Source organism: Melopsittacus undulatus, chromosome 1 (assembly GCF_012275295.1).
Source record: "Melopsittacus undulatus isolate bMelUnd1 chromosome 1, bMelUnd1.mat.Z, whole genome shotgun sequence".
Taxonomy (NCBI): Eukaryota; Metazoa; Chordata; class Aves; order Psittaciformes; family Psittaculidae; genus Melopsittacus; species Melopsittacus undulatus.
In genome coordinates this window covers 21,479,624-21,498,579 of record NC_047527.1, presented here as the reverse complement: position 1 = coordinate 21,498,579, position 18,956 = coordinate 21,479,624, and the positions used below count along the sequence as shown (strand labels likewise).

Sequence of the window (18,956 nt, the reverse complement as noted above, 5' to 3'; positions counted from 1 at the left end):
ACTTCAAAGGGAATAAGGCCACATGTTTTCTGTTCCTCCTTATGCAGTGTGGTGCTGCCTGGGAATAATCTGTGGTGGTGAAATCTTTTGAGTTTGTCCTTTTCCTATGTTGCTCTCCTGGAATATTCTTTGCTGGGGTGAAAGACTACTTCAGATGCCATTTATGACCCACTTTATCTAGTGGACTCCATTGACTTGCCAGTGAACAACAGAGCCCTTGTCATACTCTCCAGAGTCCCCATGTTCAGCCTGAAGTTCTGCCAGCCTTTCATACAGAACCCAAATAGCAGGTGAAGTCACCCTGCCTCTTAACATGCAATGGGTCATCCATTGTAGGCTTTATCTGGTGATGGCTGGAAGCCCCTTCAAAATAGAATGTGCTTCCAAAAGGTATGTTTAATCACTGTGACTGCACCTCTGAAGTGGGGAGGCTGCCCCCCAAACCCTCATGTCTATAGCTTCATCACTCCAGGTATCAATTTAGAAAAGCATTTGGCTCAATGGCTATTCCTCCAGTCTTTCTAAAGTCTTCATCTCACATTTGTTCCTGAGTCACCTTTAACTGACACTGTTCTTTACATGTTTGCAACTGTTCTGGCTAAAGTGCTGATACAGTGGAAAGCAGCAACAAACTGAAAGGCTGAATTCCTTGTGTTCACAGAAAGCATTTAGGAGAGTAAAAGGTGGGGCAAAAGTTTCTCATAAGACCACCACTGGTATCGCATTTCATTCCTCTTCTACCTTAATAATGAGTCCGGTCTTCCTGTGACCATGAAATTTCCCATTCTGAAGGACCAGAAGAGCCTGTCACTCAGCACTAGCCATGGCTCAGGTTCTCCATGTAGCTCCCCTTGAGATTAACAAGAGATGCTCCCACAACTTCCAGTCTGGCAGGAATCAGGGAAATTCTTTCCATTCACTTCAAGTGAGTGATCAAGGGTGATCAAGCCCACACAGGGACACAAAACTTAGAGGTGAGCAGAAAGCTGTAGGAGGGAGGAGAGTTCTTCATTTGACTCCAAGGCATTTGTGCATATTCAGCATGAAAGTGCAGCACAGTCTTGACCATAAAGTCTGATGAAATTGTTGCTCGGCATGCTCAGGTTGCTCTCATGCTCAGCAAGGCTGAAGCAACATCAGGAATGTAAGGGATGGAAAGCGTTATTACACCTCTGGGTAAATCTAGAGTGCCCCAGATCTGGAACACTGTATGCAGGTCCTGTCCCCCATGTCCAAAGAGGAAGCAATCAGAAATACTACCAGGTCAAAAGGGCCATGGTAGGAAGTCACACCAAAATGTGCAGGACTCTGCATGCTGTAATGGCCAATAACAAATGGGAGACAGAAAGAGAACAGTTTGCCTGCTTTTTCACACAGTGCCACAGATAGCAAATGCCACAATCAGAAATGTCATTTATAAGAAACAGAATGATTATTTGAAGAACCTCATAACTTGTGGGGCTGAAGGTCACATAACAATATGGAGGTCAAAAGTACACAGGGGTTCAAATGGTGGTCAGACAGATCCATGAAATAAAATGTTGACTTAGAGGTGTAGATCCAAGCTACAGCTGAGGAAGTCTGAGACATGGAAGGGAAGATACTTGGAACGGGAAGAACACTGTGCACTTCTTCCCAAAGTGGCCAGGGCAGGAACTCTCAGAGGTGCACAGTGCAGCATACAAGCCTCTTGTCCAAGCCAGGACAGAGAATTGCATCTTCTTATGAAGCAGTTGTGCGCTGAGGGAAGGGCTTGTCACATCTCTCTCAGCACTTTCTAAGGAACGGTTGTATTTTCACTTCAGTCTGGCCACCACTGCAGAGATGTCTCTGTGCTTCTCTGATGCTTGCTCATGAGGAGTTTGTGAGAATAAATACAAAGCTCACTATTGTGTCAGCTACTAGTCAGGCTTAATGACCATTTATTAGCCCATACACTATTGAGCAAAGAGACTCCCTTTTAATGAAGGTCATACTAAATAACAGTGTACAAATAATGCTTAATGACTCAAAGCGATGCTGGGTCCTTTAAGATCAAGGAAAATGGTCTCTAATTATACTTGGATTTCTTCTTCCTTAAATGACATCAACTAGTACACCAAAATGTACTAGTGACATAAAGTCCTTTCAGCCAGGGAGCCCATTTATAGGTAAAAAAATACAGGATTTTTATTAAACATACAAAATACTTTATCATCTTAGTGAAATAAGGTTCAAAGGAATTAGATTGTGATGTAAGCAAATATATATCTGTAATAGCATACATGTTTGTTATTCATAACCGTCTCTCTCATGGTTAATATCACGGGACTCACTACTTCAACTCTGCAGGTGAAAACACAGAGACCAGGAAAGAGGATGTGGCTTCTCCAAAGTCACACAATAGCTCAATTGTCAAGTATGAAACACGTAAGTGGAAATATACAAACACAGAAGCCTGTTCACAAATGGGAATAAAATATGACAAGAATGAGCAAACCTTTCTGTTCCCGAAAGAGAAGGGTCATCTGCTGTGGTAAAACAAAACCAAACATCTTAAAAACACCTGCAAAGTCCCTGCCTATCTGCATAATTTACACCAGATTCCCTCTAGAGACTCGAGGTTGGGAGGGGCTGATGCAAGAATGTTCCCCAACTGCTGCAGGAGCTGGAAATGGGGCCATTCGCCACAGATAGAGTGGTTTTATTCGATAAACTCAGGAGGCTTGGATTCTTACTAGCAGTAGAGTTGAGGGGATCAGTCAACTGCAGTCATAAGCTGTTTAACCGTTTCTAAATCAATTGGTAAAGGGTTTCCCCACTTCACATTTATACCATCCCAAGTGCGCTGCTGGGCTCTGCTCTATGCTGCTGTGCCTGTGCTGGGCTGCCACTGGGGAGCAATGCACACAAAAGACTTACAGACGGCTCCTGAACGTGCTGGTCACCCGCCTGCAGAACTTTTCCATAGACATGCAGATCTCCTCAAATCACCTCTACCATAGCCCAGCCTCTCTCTTCTTTATCTCCCAAGACACTGGTAATCACACTGAATTCCCTGTTATTGAGATTCTCAGGGAAGAATCAAAACTTTCCTCTCTCCGGGGAAGGAAAAAAGGAAGGCAGCTGCTTCTTACAGCCCTTTCTCAGCTCCTCTTCCACTATTTACCTTACTTCTTTACCTTGCAAACAGCTCAACGTCTTGGAGCCTGGGCTAAGCCCAGCCCTTTTGTGCCCTGCAGTCATTGCTGCATCTTTAAGGGAAAACTGATTCCCAGGAATGCTGTGCATGCACATACCTATCTGGGCTCTGCACCCACACCTGCCCACCAGGTAACCCAGTGCCCGCTGGCCCTCGCAGCCACATTCCAGCCGGCAGAGCTATTACTCACTAATTGTTACCTGTCAAACAGGTAAATGAAGCTCTTGGGCCAAGTCCAAACAAGTGTGTATTCCCACGAAATCCTAAACCAGCAAACCTTTGACCTTTCTGCAGCCCCACTGTTGATTTTTGCTGGGACTGATTTAAAAGTATGATGGTAACTTCGATGGACAGAAAAAAAGTGGCATGTTTGGCTATTGTTTATTGTGACGAAGCTTTCTTGTATGTGTTAATACCTGCAGGAGACCAGAGGATTATCAGAACAGGAGAGCAGAGCAGGCAGACCAATAAACACAGCATAGCTCACATCTCCCAAATCACACAAGTCGGGTGGCTTTCCAAGATCTTGGCAGCACAGTGCTGATCCAGAAGGAGTTTGTGGATGGAAGGAATTAATATGCAAAACCTCCCGAGGATGAAAAAGTTCGTGTACAAAATAGCCCAGAGCCATCTGTGAGGGCTGGAACTGGCATTTCCTCTTCAATTCACCCTGCTCAGACTTGCTCTGTAGAGCATTAACAAGATCAGCTCCTCTGGAACAGGAGGGTCTCTGCACACAGCCATAGGCAGAAGCCTGTTACTGTTGCCCAGTGAGGCTGTAAAGACTTGGGCAAAGCTTAGTGCTTTCTGAATAGGCCAGCTACAGAAAGCAGCTCAGATCAAACTGCCCCATCACCATAAGGCTTGATCCTCCTGGCTAATTGCACAAAAAATACATTCCCCTGCATCCATGGAAGGGCAGCCTGCTCTTACTGTGGGGTTTTGTATGTTTCTACATCCAAATGCAATGAAAGAAATAATGGCTTTATTGAAAAAAATACAGCTATAAATCACAACATTCCAAATAGCACAGATGCCCCTGATTTACTGCAACCCTCCTCTTTACAAGCAATCTGGCTTGGACTGTATGTGCTTTGGGGTGAAGGCCACAGTACCTACACGCTGTCACAGTGAATGACATGATCTGACGACACTTCTGCCTCCATAACACGATTCAGTCTCACCATAGCTTCATCCTAGGTGCTGTGTTGAGTCTCCCAGCTGTCAGAGGTGATGGCCTCTGAAAGAGAAGAGAAAGGGTATAAACCAGACTGTTACTGATAATAACAGTAACACGATCTCTCTCTCCCCACCAAGACAGTAATCTTTATCCACAAAGGTTGCAGACAGCCTCCATTGATTTTGACCTGTCTCTTACCTTAGCTTTACACATTAAACCACACTCCTGTAGATGTCCCAGATGTCATCTTAGACATTGAATTTTATCTTGGAATAGATTATTATTATATTTTTAATAGGTGATTTTATTTTGGAAGTTAACTGAAGAAAGCAGCTGTTAGAGAGACCATTTGCAAAACAAACTGGCTTTTTATGCTCCATTTGAAGATGCATTCCTGGCTTTAACTTAACAGAACCTCCAGACTGAGGTTGGCATGTTTCTTTGGAAGTGGCTAGTGCTTGAAGCTGATTTTTAGGGTTTTTATGAGATCAGATATGCTAGCAGAACTCCAGCTCGGTCCTGTACCTTCTCTAACTGCTGAGAGATTGGCTCAGAAACCAGAGAAATCCTGGGATTTACAGCTGAGCTACCAGGTTTCATGGAGCTGAGCACAGCTTTGGGCTCTCGCAGACCCAATGTGCCAAACAGAGATTCCTACAGCTCCTCCTCCCTTTTTCTTCTCCTTACTGTGAAGAAAACATTAAAAGAGAAAGGATGTCCTGCAAGGGGATGAAAGAAGTAACCTTCTCCAGCAGGTTGCTGGGGCCTTTCCAGACCTGCCTGTTGAGAAAAGCACACGTGGTAACTGCTGGGACAACTGGCTGAGTTTCTTTATAGGAGGAACAAGTACAGAAGAGTTCTCCTGTCTTCTCCTTGCACACACAGCCTGCCAGATCCCCACAAAACTCCTCAGCAATTCATGAAATGATTAAACACAGAATCCAAAGATCATTATGAGGATGACTTCCTCTCCAGAGCCTCCCCTGCACCCTGAGGACATGGCTGCACTGTTTGCTTTCAGCTGACACCCACCTACATTGTCACCCTTTGTGACAAAGCTGTTCCCCTAAGTGAAGAGGAGCTGAGGGACCAACAAACATTATCAAGCCTTGACTTTAAAAGGATGCTGTGAAGAAGCAGTTGATGTTGGCCCCACTTCTCCCTGCCTGGCAACAGGAGGTAGCCCAAGCTTGGCAGGGAGTGGGAGGGGAGGAGAAGGGACTGTTTTGGTTTGGCCAGGAGGAAAGGCAAATATTTTCTCTTGTGGCTCTCAAGAGAAGGCAGCATCTTGACAGAGGCAACCTGAGCACCAGGCCAGAGGCCTCTTAAGAGTCCTCTCAAAAGCTGTTCAATCCAACAGTGGTCCCTTCACAAGCTCCATTCAGCTGAATTTACTTGATTTGGGATTCTTCCCCCTTTTCACCTCACAGTGAGATTAAATAGATGTCCTGTCTGCTCCTAGCTCCTTGCCAGGCTCCAGCATGGAATGTCTTTCAGCTTCTAGCACTGTCACAGTTGCTGCACTGACCAGCTTCCACTGGGTATCACCTTAATATTAGTGTCCAGTAGTATCTGAAACCACCAGTAATGGTACCCACAGGTATTTTCCTTAAGATAAAAGGGAAGATATCTTAAAAGATGACTAATAAAAAGGTGTCTGTTTGAAAAACATCACATGAAAATGGACAGCTGCATTACTGTTACCCGTCTAGAACCAGGTGGAAATAATTTGGCCAGAAAATGCTGATTTTTCTTGTATCTCTCATTCCAGTTTTGACAACCATTTACTGAACAAAGAGCAAGGTTTCAGGATTTTGTTGCTCCTTAAGATTCCTGGAGCACCTGGGCTCTCAGGGGTCCCTACAAGCTGACTTTATCCATGGTGGAGCTGATTGTCTGTTCTCTCTACAGGAGTTTTGAAAAAGGGGCAGAATTGCTCAAAGTTTGAGTTTTCTCTTCCAGACCTGTAGAACTTCCGTGTCTTAATTTTTCCCAACTACATATGTGATCAAACAAGATATTAGCTCTGCTGGCAAACCTGACCTCTCCCCATAGCATCACTTTCACATGTTTAACAGATGAAGGATGTCCTCTTTGTAATTAGCTCTCAATGGAGAGATCATGGATTATTTAGCTTTTTCTCAACAGCTGAAGAAGAGGGTTGGTTGACTGGAGGGTTAAGGAAACTGAACTATGAGTGCTCATGCACTGATCACCAGGAAAACCACCAGTTCACACAGTCTCAGGCCACTGCCTGTGACCATGGACCATTTACATTATTCCACTCCCGACTCCATCTTGAGCAAAACCGTGTTACTCAGAGAGCTGGTGACACAGACAGAAAGTTTTCCAGCTTCTGTAATGTTCAGAAGTGAACCATCCTGGTATTGCTACTCGATGTTTGTGTGGGGTTTAATACCTGCTAGTGTAATTGAGAGGATGTGCAGTAAAGCTGTGTTTACACTTGTTTGAGATTTGGAAAAGCAAAAGTAGAGAAAAGAAGAAAACATATAACTCTTCAGAGCTACAAAACAACCTTCTTAAATGAAGAAATAAATAAGGGATTCTCACAAATGAATGCAAAACAACTGAGAAAAATAGATGTGTGCCTAATCAAACAAAGCCCTGATTAGTTCAGTGGTGGTAGGGGTACATCAGTGACACTAACCCTTACAGTTTTGTATATCTCTCTTTTTCTAAAGGCCAACCTCTTAGATTTATATGACAAAAGTGTATTATTTAGCTCTCTGATTCTTACACTTCATTTTTACACAAGGGAAAAGCTTGAGAGGGAAATACTGAGACACTGACAGACAGATGAAACCTCTATTTTTCAAATGTCACGATTCTAAAACACGATGCAAGGAAAGGGGTGCCACCACCTGTAAACATTCACTTCAGAGTCTAAAGCGGGGTTTGAAGCTCAGGGCCTCCAGAGTGCATTCTGTCATCCGCTGCAAACACTGTGGCATGAAAGAGGCAGAAAGTAAGATAACAAGGTTCTTGTGTTTGCTAAAAAGAGCTCAGTACTCAAATGCCTGTATCTTTGATATGGCTCAGGGCACAGCATGCCACCTAGACAGCAGTGTCTCTGCCACTGCTCCTATGCACCTTAGGGGAGGCTGCTACAGTACCAAAACTATCAGTATCTTCCCATCATCAAGCTGTCTGTTGTTCACAATAGGTGCTTCACTGCCCGGTATCAGGGGCAAGAATGGATTGCATGGGCCAGGCTGCCTGTTCTTAGGGTGAGATAGCTGAGAGGAGTGCACTGCAGCTTCCAGCACTAATTAGCCACTAATCTCATGTACTGAGATTCCCACACACCGTGCAGGCTGCCTTTGATGACTTTTCAATTAGCATTATAACACTCCAAGCTTTGAATGCTTTGTGCATATTTATCTTTTCTTTCAATTGTCAGGGCCAGCAGACAGAGTAAATTAAACCAATTTAAGACTATCTGTGTCTGTTATTTGACAGCTATTAGCCTAAACTGACATAATCTTCTGCCAGCTCAGAACTAACACATTTGTGTTAACCTGGATATGACTGACTTGAATTCTTTCACAGAAAATGTGAGAAATCATGTAGGTGCTGCTACAGAAGTGGAATTCACTCCAACATGTACAGGAGAAATGTCTGCCCTTATTGCATTGATTTGTCATTTCTAGAGGTAGGTGACGCAGGTCTGCTGAATGAAGGAGGGCAAAACCCACACACTGGTCTCAGACTGAACAGGGGCTGTATGCAGCACATGTTAAGGGAACATTAGAAGAGGAGCAGGCATGGAAAGAAGAGCCTGCAAAGAAGTCATTGTGTTTGATTCCCCTTCTAGAACCAGAGCCTAGGGCTGAGAAACATGCTGCAGCCTTTGGTACTACACAGGTAGCAGCACTCACCTACAGACAGACTGAATATGACCCTTTTGGGCCTGATCATCAGCTCACAGAATTAGAAAGATTCTCAGTTGACCACATCCACCACAGGATCAGGCCTTCTGAAGAAGTGCTTCAAAGGAGAAAACGACACTTGGGTCTTAGAGAGACCTAAAGCCAGAGGAGGCTGCAGACTTTCTGGGAAAGTAATCTGTCAGCAAAGTGCAGGTCAAGCAGTTTCCTGGGCACACAGGAAATGACTACACATGTAACAAAAAATTCCAATTCCTTCACACTGTCATCAGTGATACGTTGGCTGATACAAACCTCTAGCAAGGTTGCTACTAGCTACTGCCTCATTTCTGTTGGAATTTTAACTACTGTATTGTCATATCAGAGCATCCAGTTCCCAGTCGCCCCAGCCCCATTGTCACTGCCACCAAGCTCTACTCACTGGAGCCAACACCAGCTGTTGGTGCAATTCTCTGCATAAATAGACAGTCACTGAGGGAAGGCACTTCAAAGCACCCTCCTCCAACTCAAAAGGTTCTCCCCATTATAGTGCTATTGGTTGTTTACACTGAGGTAATTGGTGTGTGTGCAATTGGCCTTGTTTACACTAAAGATTCTCAGATAGCCTTGGTCTCCCTTCCCCCTCCCTTCCCTGAAGGAAACTCCAAAACCTAAAGGGAACACCACAGATGAAGGAGAAATCCCCCCCTTCCCTGCCCCCATCTTCCAAGGCTGGGTTTGGAGGGCAAAACCATCAAATTTAACCCCAGGCATCTCACTGTCTGAAGCTAACAGAATTCGAGCACTACCCAGCTGTGAAGTCACTTCCAAAGCAAAAAATGGAGAGGTAGTGCAAAGGACAACTTGAGCGATTAACATTCTGTATAACAGTGTCTATAAAGAACAGGTACAACACCTTCTACATGTGTATCTTCTGAAGAAAAGATGATCATTTCACCTGTGGCTTATAAAATACCTTCCTGATCAGATTGCTGCACTCAGGCATACACTTGTATAAATTCAGAAGCTTCACTGGGCCTACAGTGATGCTGATGCTGTGGATTGTCTTGCTGTTGCAGAAATTCACCACCACTCCAGCCACTGGACAAAGCTGAAAGGCTCAAGACACAGATGCTGCCAGAGCTCCTGGTGATGCCATGTGTCTCTAATGCTGAGTCTCTCTGACATCATGTGAGACTCCAGAATTGGTCTGTGCAAATGCTGTAATTAATTCCACTGCTTACACCTGGAAGGCTTTCATTCACTCCAACAGAAAAGACTGCTTTGCTTGCACTTTCACAATCGCTAAAACCAGGCTGCTGCCAAAAGAGGTGGGCCTGTCCTACAAATGCCATCCCTTTCCTTCTATTGGCTCCAGCACTCCCACAGCTTAGGAATGGAGTTTTAGGGGGTCAAGCCAGCCTACTTACCTGCTTGAAAACTAACCCTACTACAAAAACCAAACCAAACCAGTTTTCAGGAAGATGAAAAAGCAAGGCTGCTGCTGTGACACAAGAGGGCAGAAATGTATGACCTAGGGTAAGAAAGAGAAAGCCCCTTTGGGTAGGCACATGCTCTTCTACTGGGCTAAGCCAACCAGTGGTGACTCTGATGCACTTATCGGTTAGAAATCTCAACAAAACACGCTTTATTCAACTTCACTGTAAGGAGGGTTGAAGCATGCACCTCTCACCTTACAAACAAGATCCCAGGAAAGCCTGAGTGACAGTACCTTCTGACATTCTCGTATCCTGCTCAAGTTGCTGCCTATTCCTTGGTGTGACCTTGGGGATGCCATGGGAATCCCCCGTACAGGATTACTTCCTGCTCCCTCCACTTCCACTGTGTTGTGGTACCAAGCTCAGTGTCAGCCACCTGCACTTCATACAGACATAAGACTGAGAAAAATTTTTATCAAGAGTTATAAACCTCTGGTGAGAATGGACTTCACTATGCCCAAGGTAAAACCTGTCCTTGAAGCCAGCTATGATACTGCATCATCAGTTGTCCTGTGTAGATACTGATTTCGGCTTAGAGTTATCAATGTAACACTTAAAATTCAACCTATACTGCCCATAGGCTTAATCAATTAGCTCTGATATGAGATAAAGACATTTGGGTTAAAAATCCCACATTTCAAATGCCGTTTGTCTGCTCTGTGAGTGCAATTCCCCCCAAAATTCCCTCTCCCCTCCCTGTAAACTCTACCTTCACCTTTGCTAGTGATTTAAACAAAAAAAGGGCAAGGCTGACCTGAGAAAGGCGTTTTGCACTCTCTCAGGCACTGTCTGGGAGCCCACAGGAGGGCTAAGGGATTCTGCTAGGCAGCAAGTTTAACAAGCATTAGGCATGATGATGTTTCAGGGCCTAAGAATTTGCAGTCAACACAAGTTTGTCAAAACATGTAATCCCTGCCTGTGCAGTTTAAAAAGAAATGTATTCTAAACTGGGAAACTCACTGGTTTCACTGGGAATGCAAGAGTACTTTCCAGGAGTCAGGTTAGAGCATTCTGCAGCCTACCTGCCTGCATCTGCCACCAGCCTGAGATTTGGGCAAGGGGTAATAAATTCCTGGCTCTGCACAAATTCCCCACATAATCTTTGGCAAATCTGTTGCTCAAAAACCTCATATAAACCAGAGAGGTGCTGCACCTACCTCCCCACGTCTGCCTTACACATCTCCTTTGAAACCTTCACAGGTCAGGAACTGTCTCTGGCAGTTGGTGCCTGGACTGTGGGAGCTTGAGCAACTTCTCTGTGATACCAGATGTCTTTGCCTTGGGGCTAGGAGAACGCAGGGTGTCAGTTTGGCCTCCCTCTCACACAGGCTTCCTGAACCTTTGAATGCATCCTCCTGCACCTAGTTCACTCTGGAATGACACAGCCTAAGTACATGATTTTGCCTCTCTTCCCCAAGCACCTTAACCACAGTATCTATTATTCAGAGAAGTGATTTATACCCCCCAATGATGGTAAAGCAGGATTTGCCTTCCCCTGAGAAGTCCTAGTACTCAGAGGAAAGTTTATGGTGAAATAAAGAGCAACATACACATCTCACCCCCACCCTTCCCCTCAGGGCTATGGCTCATGTGTGGGAGCTAGAGAAAAAAGTAGTAGAGAAATGGAGCCTGCTTTGCCCCTCACACCCAAACACTGCATATAAACAAACAGCCATCTCCAGGTACTGTTTTCAGTCAGAGACAAGCAAATACTCAGCATCTCTTTCCTGGAGCCACATAAAACTTCTTCACTGCAGAATACTTTCACCTTGCTTCTTCCTGAAGCTAAAATTTCCACTTAGTTGGAGAAAAAAGGAAAAGAAACAAAAGTGTAAGGGAAAAGCACAGATGTTCTAAATCCATTTATTCTGAGAGATTTGGTTTCTGTACTGAAACAGAGGAAGCAAAATCTACAGTTCAACTCCTATTTACACACAGTGTCTAGGGGATGACACAGTAAGAAGTTTCTGCATCCTGAATGAATTGAGAAAACATTAATGTTTTATCTGTACCTTCTCTTAAATGACTCAGAGAAACAAAGGTTAAAAGCAGCATATGCTACAGTCATGGAACACCGTTAAAGGACTTGGAATTACATAGTAACTCCAATCTGCATTAAAAAAAATTAAAAAACCCCAATACTGGATTAGGCAGTGTAGTAATGCACACAGGTAACAGAGATACTACAGAAGAAAAATGAAATGTAAAGGAACTTGGAACCAACATGTCAAAGTGAGTCACTGAAAGCCCGATTTCTGGGTCTGGCTATGCCACAACACAGAAGTGGAACAAGGCAGAGTAGCTATCACATCTCCCTGGGTGTCAGGAAAGTCCTTCCAGCAGCAGAGGAATAGCAGAATCTACTTTCACAGCACTCTGAGTAGAGATAAAGCAGGCTTGTAGGTGCATGCAGGGCATGTGCATTGTATAAACACGGTATCACTGAGATGGTGAACCTGATAGGACCGGATGACGAAGCAGCTGCAGGGGATCTAGAACTGGGGTCCTCCCCAAAACACGGACTAAATGATCTTGAAGGTCCTGATCACTGAAGAACCAAACCCAGGCAGTAAGAAAGGTTAAAGATTATGTCAACAAGCTCTTATCCTACATTGCCCCGAAAGCCTGATGGAGTAATATTACATACTGCCTTTATGTATATGAACGAAACCAGTTGGAGGCTTTCTTCTGAAATACTCCTCTGTTTAAAAGAGAATAGCAACAAATAGTAAGAGAGTGACACCTCTACACCTGTCTGTAAAGTTACTAAAAGCAGAGTTGACAAAGCTTAAACAGAAACACAGAGACACAGGGTCTAGTGACCTTTACATAGAACAAGGCACTGCAGAGATCTCCTGGCTTCAACACTGGTTCCTTTTGTGCCACCAGCCAGTCCTCTTTATCCTTTACCCTTCAAATGAAATAACATTTGCCTGCTCCTGAAGGCAGACACAAGGATAAATGAGCAACTGCACAGGGGCTATCAACCCCACCTCTTATTCAGCAGATCCTGAAAGCAACTTTTTCCATTTGCTGTGATTTCTCAAGTACCTTGCTATTTGACTAGTGACCTATTTTGAGGGTAAACTGCATTTATTTTAATTGAACAGGATAATACATCCACAGCTTTGTTTCCCAACTCCTGCTGCTCCGTTTGGAAAGTATTTCTGTTGATTCTTTGGGCTGCATTTACTGTAGTTCCTGAGTGTGGGAAAAGTAAACAAGCAATTATTTGTATGCCATCCTTCACCTTCTGCATGCTAGAACACTTACACCTATTTCAGGACAGACTGTTAGAGTGAAAAAAGAGACACATTTGTCATTGTTTTTAGAATGCTTATTATTGCAGTGCAGTATTTTAGACCTGTGGAGCTTCTGTATTTTTTAAAACCCTCAACATGCTTATAACCAATGCAAAGGCAGTTAAAGCTCTTGGGTTTCCACATGTTGATCACATCCCTGTTACACATTCCTTTAAAATGGTGTTCTGTAAGTCATAATCGTTTAAGAACTTACTGGTAAGAGCTAGGAACAGTAGCCTCAGTGGCAAACAGACTTGGCCAGTCCCACTCTCCAGTGAGAGCCCTTCAGTCCCAGTCCCCATGGAACCCAGAGGGCCAGCTCACCTCCACCAGGCACCCACTGCGGTACCAAGAACTGTGGACTCATTTTGTACAACTGAGGGAATTTGTGTTGGAAAAGAAGGGGTGGAAGGGAGGAAGTTAAATAAATAGAAAAACTTCAATTTAGAGAAAAAGTTGGTTTTAAACTGCTACCCTCAATTAAAAATGTTCTAGTAATTAAAAATTAAAAAAAAAACATAGGTATTAGAACAATTTTCTTCTTCCATTCCCCCAGAACTGTTCACAGCCTGAACAAACTAACAGCATTTCACCTTCATCCCCAAATAGTTCGAATTAGGATTACTCAAAATGCATCTATGAACACATTTTTGTTTGCAGTTTTGTTCTATGATGATGCAAATATCCTGTTGATCAATCCAGGAAGCTGGACACAGCTTCCGGAAGGCATACTCAACATTTTTCTCACAAGTCAGGTTATTTAGGATCTCTAACTCTGCCCCATAATGGCATCACACAATTTTAATGTCAACTTAATTCTATTTGCAAAATCGTAGATCCCACATCACACTATACTGTCTTTCAGAGATGCCTTCTTACTCTCTTTCACACTATGGTTTTACACTAAAAGGAAAATTACCGTCATTAGGTGACCTAAGTGTATTTTCCAAATGTTTCAAAATGCTTGTGTGAATCACTAAAAAACACTATCAGGTAGATCAAAGCATCTGCAGAAAAGCTATCATTCTACTTTAAACTATGTTGGATTGGTTCCAGAACTGTGAGTAATCTTTATGAAATGGATTGGTACTTTAATGTCTGCTAATCAAGTATGAACCTAATATTCCCATCTGTTGTCAGACTCTGCCAGCTTCTTAGCTGTCTCAGTGTCTCAATCCTGAAAGGATTTCCATGCTGTGAGTTATTTTAATTGCTAAAAATTACTTCTCCTGTTCTAAACTGAAATAACATTGTTTGTGCCCCAGTGCCTAAATTCAGTGTTGCAGATACACAGGATAGTCATAAGTCTGACATCTTTCAGACCTTGAATTCTACACTCACAATCAGCAAAACAAAAATAAAGCCCCTCCCTCTTTTTCTTATATGTTTCCAATGTAAATCCGTATTTCAAATAGAAAGTGCCATGCTTGGCTCCACACCTTACCCTGTAGCCAGGAAATACCTGATGGTCCTCCACACAGCTGAACTGCTGCTGTTGTACAAGATGTGGATGCAGCCGAGAGCTTGAGGCTGCTAAAGAAATCCCAGCAAACCTCTTTGGGGAGCAGAAATTGCAGCTTCATTGTGAAGCATTAGGAGTAAACTCTTATCAGGATCTTGGTTATCTAGAATTACTTCCTTAAAGTTAACCGTGCAGTGATTAATTCTTACAGCATCTGAAAGATCTATTTGGGGTATATTAGGGTTGCACTGAAATATTTTAAGCTTATTTTGATGGCTTCATTGAAGTCAGTTGAGGATCAAGGTCTGCAAATTCCAATAAATATATTTTCATGCAGAAGACGACTACAAAAGAAAGACCAAGGGGAGGATTAACAGTAAATGTTGCATATCACAGGATTAGTGGGTGGCTGGTTGTCTTTGAACTTATTGTTAGAGAATATGTTTTATATCAACAGCCATCAATGACATAGAAAGACACAAATAAAAATACCCAGTAATCACTGCCTACTGAAAACAGTTGTTTTCAAACATCTGCTCTCTCACTGAAATACTTTACAACACTGTTTTGATAGAAATACTTCTGTAACATCTTTTATCACGTAGGCTTCTTTTAATAGTATTCTGAAAGATATTTTAGGTACTTAGTGCAATTAGTAAGCCTACTTGAGCCTTATTTGTACATTCTATTTCCTTTAGCCAGCCCTGGCAAGTCCAAACAACATTGATGGTAGCTGCTATGAAGTAAATAGTGTAAACATGAGGTGAAGCATTAGACAGTTGAATTCTACACTGAATTCTTATGACACCACCACAAAAAAAATGATGAGTTGCTGTGCAAACAAAGAAGCAAGCACAGTATAAAAAAAAATAGTAGTTTACTGTTTTAAATTTCTCCCATACACCCTAAAGACAAATCCTAGGTTTTCAATAATGTATGACATGACTGTTTCACATTTTGCTTTACAGGAAGCAAGACTGGTCTGGCCAGAAAAAACATTAGCTGAGTTTTCAATGACTAACAGATTAGTTTATAATAATCTTGTAGATCATGAAGAATGAGCATCAGGCTGGATTAGGTAGGACTTGTTTGACCTGCTCAGTTAGAGGTGGACTCTGATACCTTCAATTTGATTCCAGTCTGCAGTCTGAAGCAAAAAGCTCATCCTGAAAACGATAAGCCCTATGTCTACCTACCTAGTTAAATTAAGTTTCAGGATATATTTTTCCAACTAAGCAAGTTCCAACTAAATAACAGTTAGCAACCTTAAATCAAGAGTTCATTACTGCATTTTCCACTTGCATTCCTAACTTTGACCTTGGAACACCGTCTAAAATGGTGAGCAGTAGTAATTCAGTCTCCCAACTACCTCATTCTAAGAGAATCTCTCCTGAGAGCAGGCTGCTAAAGGCAGTTTTGTATTTGACCCAGTACTAGAACAACAAACTCCATTTCAGTTTGAGTTACAGTTTGGGTTTGGTCCAGAACTGCAGATGGCATCAAATGCAGCTTCCTTCTTGTAAAATCACACAGCAGCAGCATTTCTACCTTGGGGAAGATGGCATTTTCAAAAGTGATTATCACTGATCTTCCTCTCCTTCTTCCTTTATGTTTCATACAGAAAAAAATAGGGGGGAGAGGAGGGAAGAAACAACAACATCCAAATGTTTCCAATAATTGAAAAATTTAAAAAGAGAAAGAGGATACCTGAGTTGGCATTAATCCTATTGGTGGTGCTCAAACAGGTAACCTTTTCAGGTCTCAAAGTTTCTTTCAGCATAACAAATATTTGGGAAAGAAACCTTCTCATTTCTGAAGTTAATAGGGGGGCTTTTAACTGTTACAGAATTCTACCAATGTGTACCAACTCACAGTAATGTGTCTGAAAGACTCAACTTGTTTTAAGATTACATAGTAATCCTGTATTCAAAACAACTGCATTATTTGCAATGAATAAATTACTCTGTTTCTCTCCTGCTTTTATGTAGCCTTATGGCTTCCTCAAAATGTGTTATACAAAATAATTCATAGAAGCATTGTTGTGAATAATGGTCTCAAGTTCAATAACAGTATTTTTTTATTCAAAATCCAGGCCACATTAACAACTTCTGATTGGATTTACAGATTACATAATTATGTTTCTTTCCTGTGACTGGTGAATGGAAGAGGAGGACAGCTAACTAATACCTGGTACTCAAAGAGTCATTGATCTTGCTATGTTATTTTCCAATTCTGCTTAGTTAAAGTGACAGGAATCTTCATGGGGCTATGTTTGAGCTGACTTATTTCTGATTTATACTGAATTGGCTTAGTTTGGTTAGTTACTATAAATATGGATAAGGCCTGAGACTCAGTAATAGATATTTGTGCATGACTGCAATCCCATAATACCAAAGACTTTACACAGTCAAATTTGATTTTGACTGCAAGAGTAGGTGAAAAGAATATCAGGTCGCAGATCACAATACCTCATGTTTTATATATATATATATATATGCATATGTATATTTAGTTATACAAACATATATACTTCTGTGAATATCCCTGCATTCCCCTGCCAGGTGAAATCAAGGATAGAAAATGGAAAATGCCTTCACCTAAGACAGTACAAATTTGACAGCTTGGATATGATTCAACTAATTTTCTTGCAAAGATCACTAAGCTATATAATGGTCTACCCCACATAATTCTGCATTCTTTGCACATACAGATCTATCTGTACAGCAGAGGTTATCAGCAATCAAGTTGGATGACTATAAAGGCAGATGTCTCCAAGAGGACAGGTAATAGCAGGAAGAATTAGTGGGGTTCTTATCTGTCTCAGGTAGAGGAATGGGGACTGAAAACGGGTGAGAACAGATGGAAGTCTCTCTGCTATCCTTCCACTCCCTCTTCACAAACTGACCCAGCGGGGGAGAGGCTCTCTCCCCCCACCTTCCCCATCAGGGACAAAGCTGCTGCCCACACAGGCCAATCCCGCCCCTTGTAAGCACACCTATGTCTTCAAGCAAAGTACCGGTAGACTGATGGTGACTGGCAGGCTGATGGTGCAGTCCTCCTTATCCATTCAATAAACACCCTGCTCCCGCTTACAGACTTTCTCTGCAGATTTCCCCTGCTGACATAACAGACCCTTCAGCCTGCCCGGATCAACTGTTAGCTCTCAGATCCACACAATGTTTGTCATCTCCTGGCACCACGACATCCTTCTGCCGTGAGATGCCTTCGGCACCGAGGCATTCACCAACTTCAAGCCTGGCTGGTCCCAACCATGGTAAAAGAGGGGAAAAAAAAAAGCCAGAAATCCATTAAAAACCCCCTAACTATGAAATTGTCTTGCAAGCACCGACATCCCCCGGGGCACCATCCAACGGCAGGCAAGCGCTAGCCGTGGCGGCCGGTGGGCTCTGGGCACGGCTACTCCGTTCCGAAGGGCAGGGAGCAAGGAGCGGGCTGCCCGCCGCTCGCCCTCCCGCCTGGCTGAGGAGCCCCACGCTCCAGGAACCTCACCTCAGCGGCCATCGGCCGCCGGGCGAGGCACCAAGGGCCCTGCACCTCATGGCGCAGCGCCTCGCTGCCTCAGCGCGGCGGGCCCGCCTCGGCCCGCTCCGTCCGCGGAGGAGGAGAGCAGGGAGGAAAGGAGAGAGACTTTCTGTGCCGGTGGAGCTGCCGCCGCAGCGCCGGCTCCCGCTTTCACCCTCCCTCCCTCCCTCCCTTCCCCTCGGTGGCGCCGGGCCCCGCGGCTGCCTCCCGGCGCGGAGCGGCGCGGGCGCGAGGTGCGTTACCTGGAGCTCGGTGGCAGCCTTACCTGTGCGCGCCTCTTCCAATGGCAGCGCACCTGCCGGGCCGCGCCGCCCAATCAGCTGGCGGCTCGTCCCTCTGCCCCGCGCCTTTAGTGAAAGAATCCAGCGCCACTCGGAAAGTTACCTGTGCGCGCCCGGCCCGGCCGCTCTCTGCCCGGCGAGCCCCACATGCGAGGGGGAGGGGGCTCTACCTGTCCTACCTCGGCGGCTGGCTGCGGAGCCGGGAGAGGGGGGGAAGGAAAGCAGAATTACCAGTAGCTCTGGTTCTGCCGTCCCGGGCGTTCACACATACACACACACACACACACACCTTCACCTGCACAGACCTGAAAGTCCAGTTCCGCCAGGGAGACGGAGGCACCGGGAAAAGGGGAGAGAGTTCATTGGATCAAACATGTCACAAGAGACGGACAAGTAAGTGATCGCAGGCACGCCGCTGCTCCCGCTGCGCGGGGCTGGCCGGCCCGTCGGGCTGGTCGGGTTTCCCTCTTGCCGGTGGCGGACGCGGACCTGCCGGGACTGCGCTTCTCCCTTCGGAAAGCGAAGCCGGACCGGGCGGCACACCAACACTCAGAGTGCCTGAGGACAAGCTGAGGCTCTCCGCCCCCCACCTCGCTTTCCATCTGGCTATGGGGCTTCTCG

The 18,956-nt window shown here is 44.2% G+C and overlaps 1 protein-coding gene and 1 long non-coding RNA gene across 7 annotated transcripts in view; one reads left to right on the top strand and one right to left on the bottom strand.

Annotated features, from left to right (window-relative positions):
* Positions 1-3,546: 3,546 nt before the first annotated feature.
* On the bottom strand, positions 3,547-18,623 carry LOC115946792 (uncharacterized). 3 transcript variants are annotated; one of them, XR_004080820.2, is made up of 2 exons: positions 18,320-18,623; positions 3,547-4,421 (listed from the first exon to the last, which is right to left on the bottom strand). It is a non-coding gene; the product is annotated as an uncharacterized lncRNA (long non-coding RNA). The 3 variants fall into 3 exon arrangements; XR_004080821.2 differs by having other exon boundaries at positions 18,439-18,623; XR_004080822.2 differs by having other exon boundaries at positions 18,297-18,432.
* Positions 18,427-18,956, top strand: part of GRHL2 (grainyhead like transcription factor 2) — a 70,685-nt gene continuing 70,155 nt past the window's right edge. For all 4 annotated transcript variants that reach the window (XM_034063422.1, XM_034063424.1, XM_034063426.1 and 1 more), the window contains exon 1: positions 18,427-18,728. In XM_034063422.1, coding sequence (XP_033919313.1) covers positions 18,709-18,728 — 20 coding nt within the window. In that variant the 5' untranslated portion in view covers positions 18,427-18,708. The remainder of the gene's footprint in view (positions 18,729-18,956) is intronic.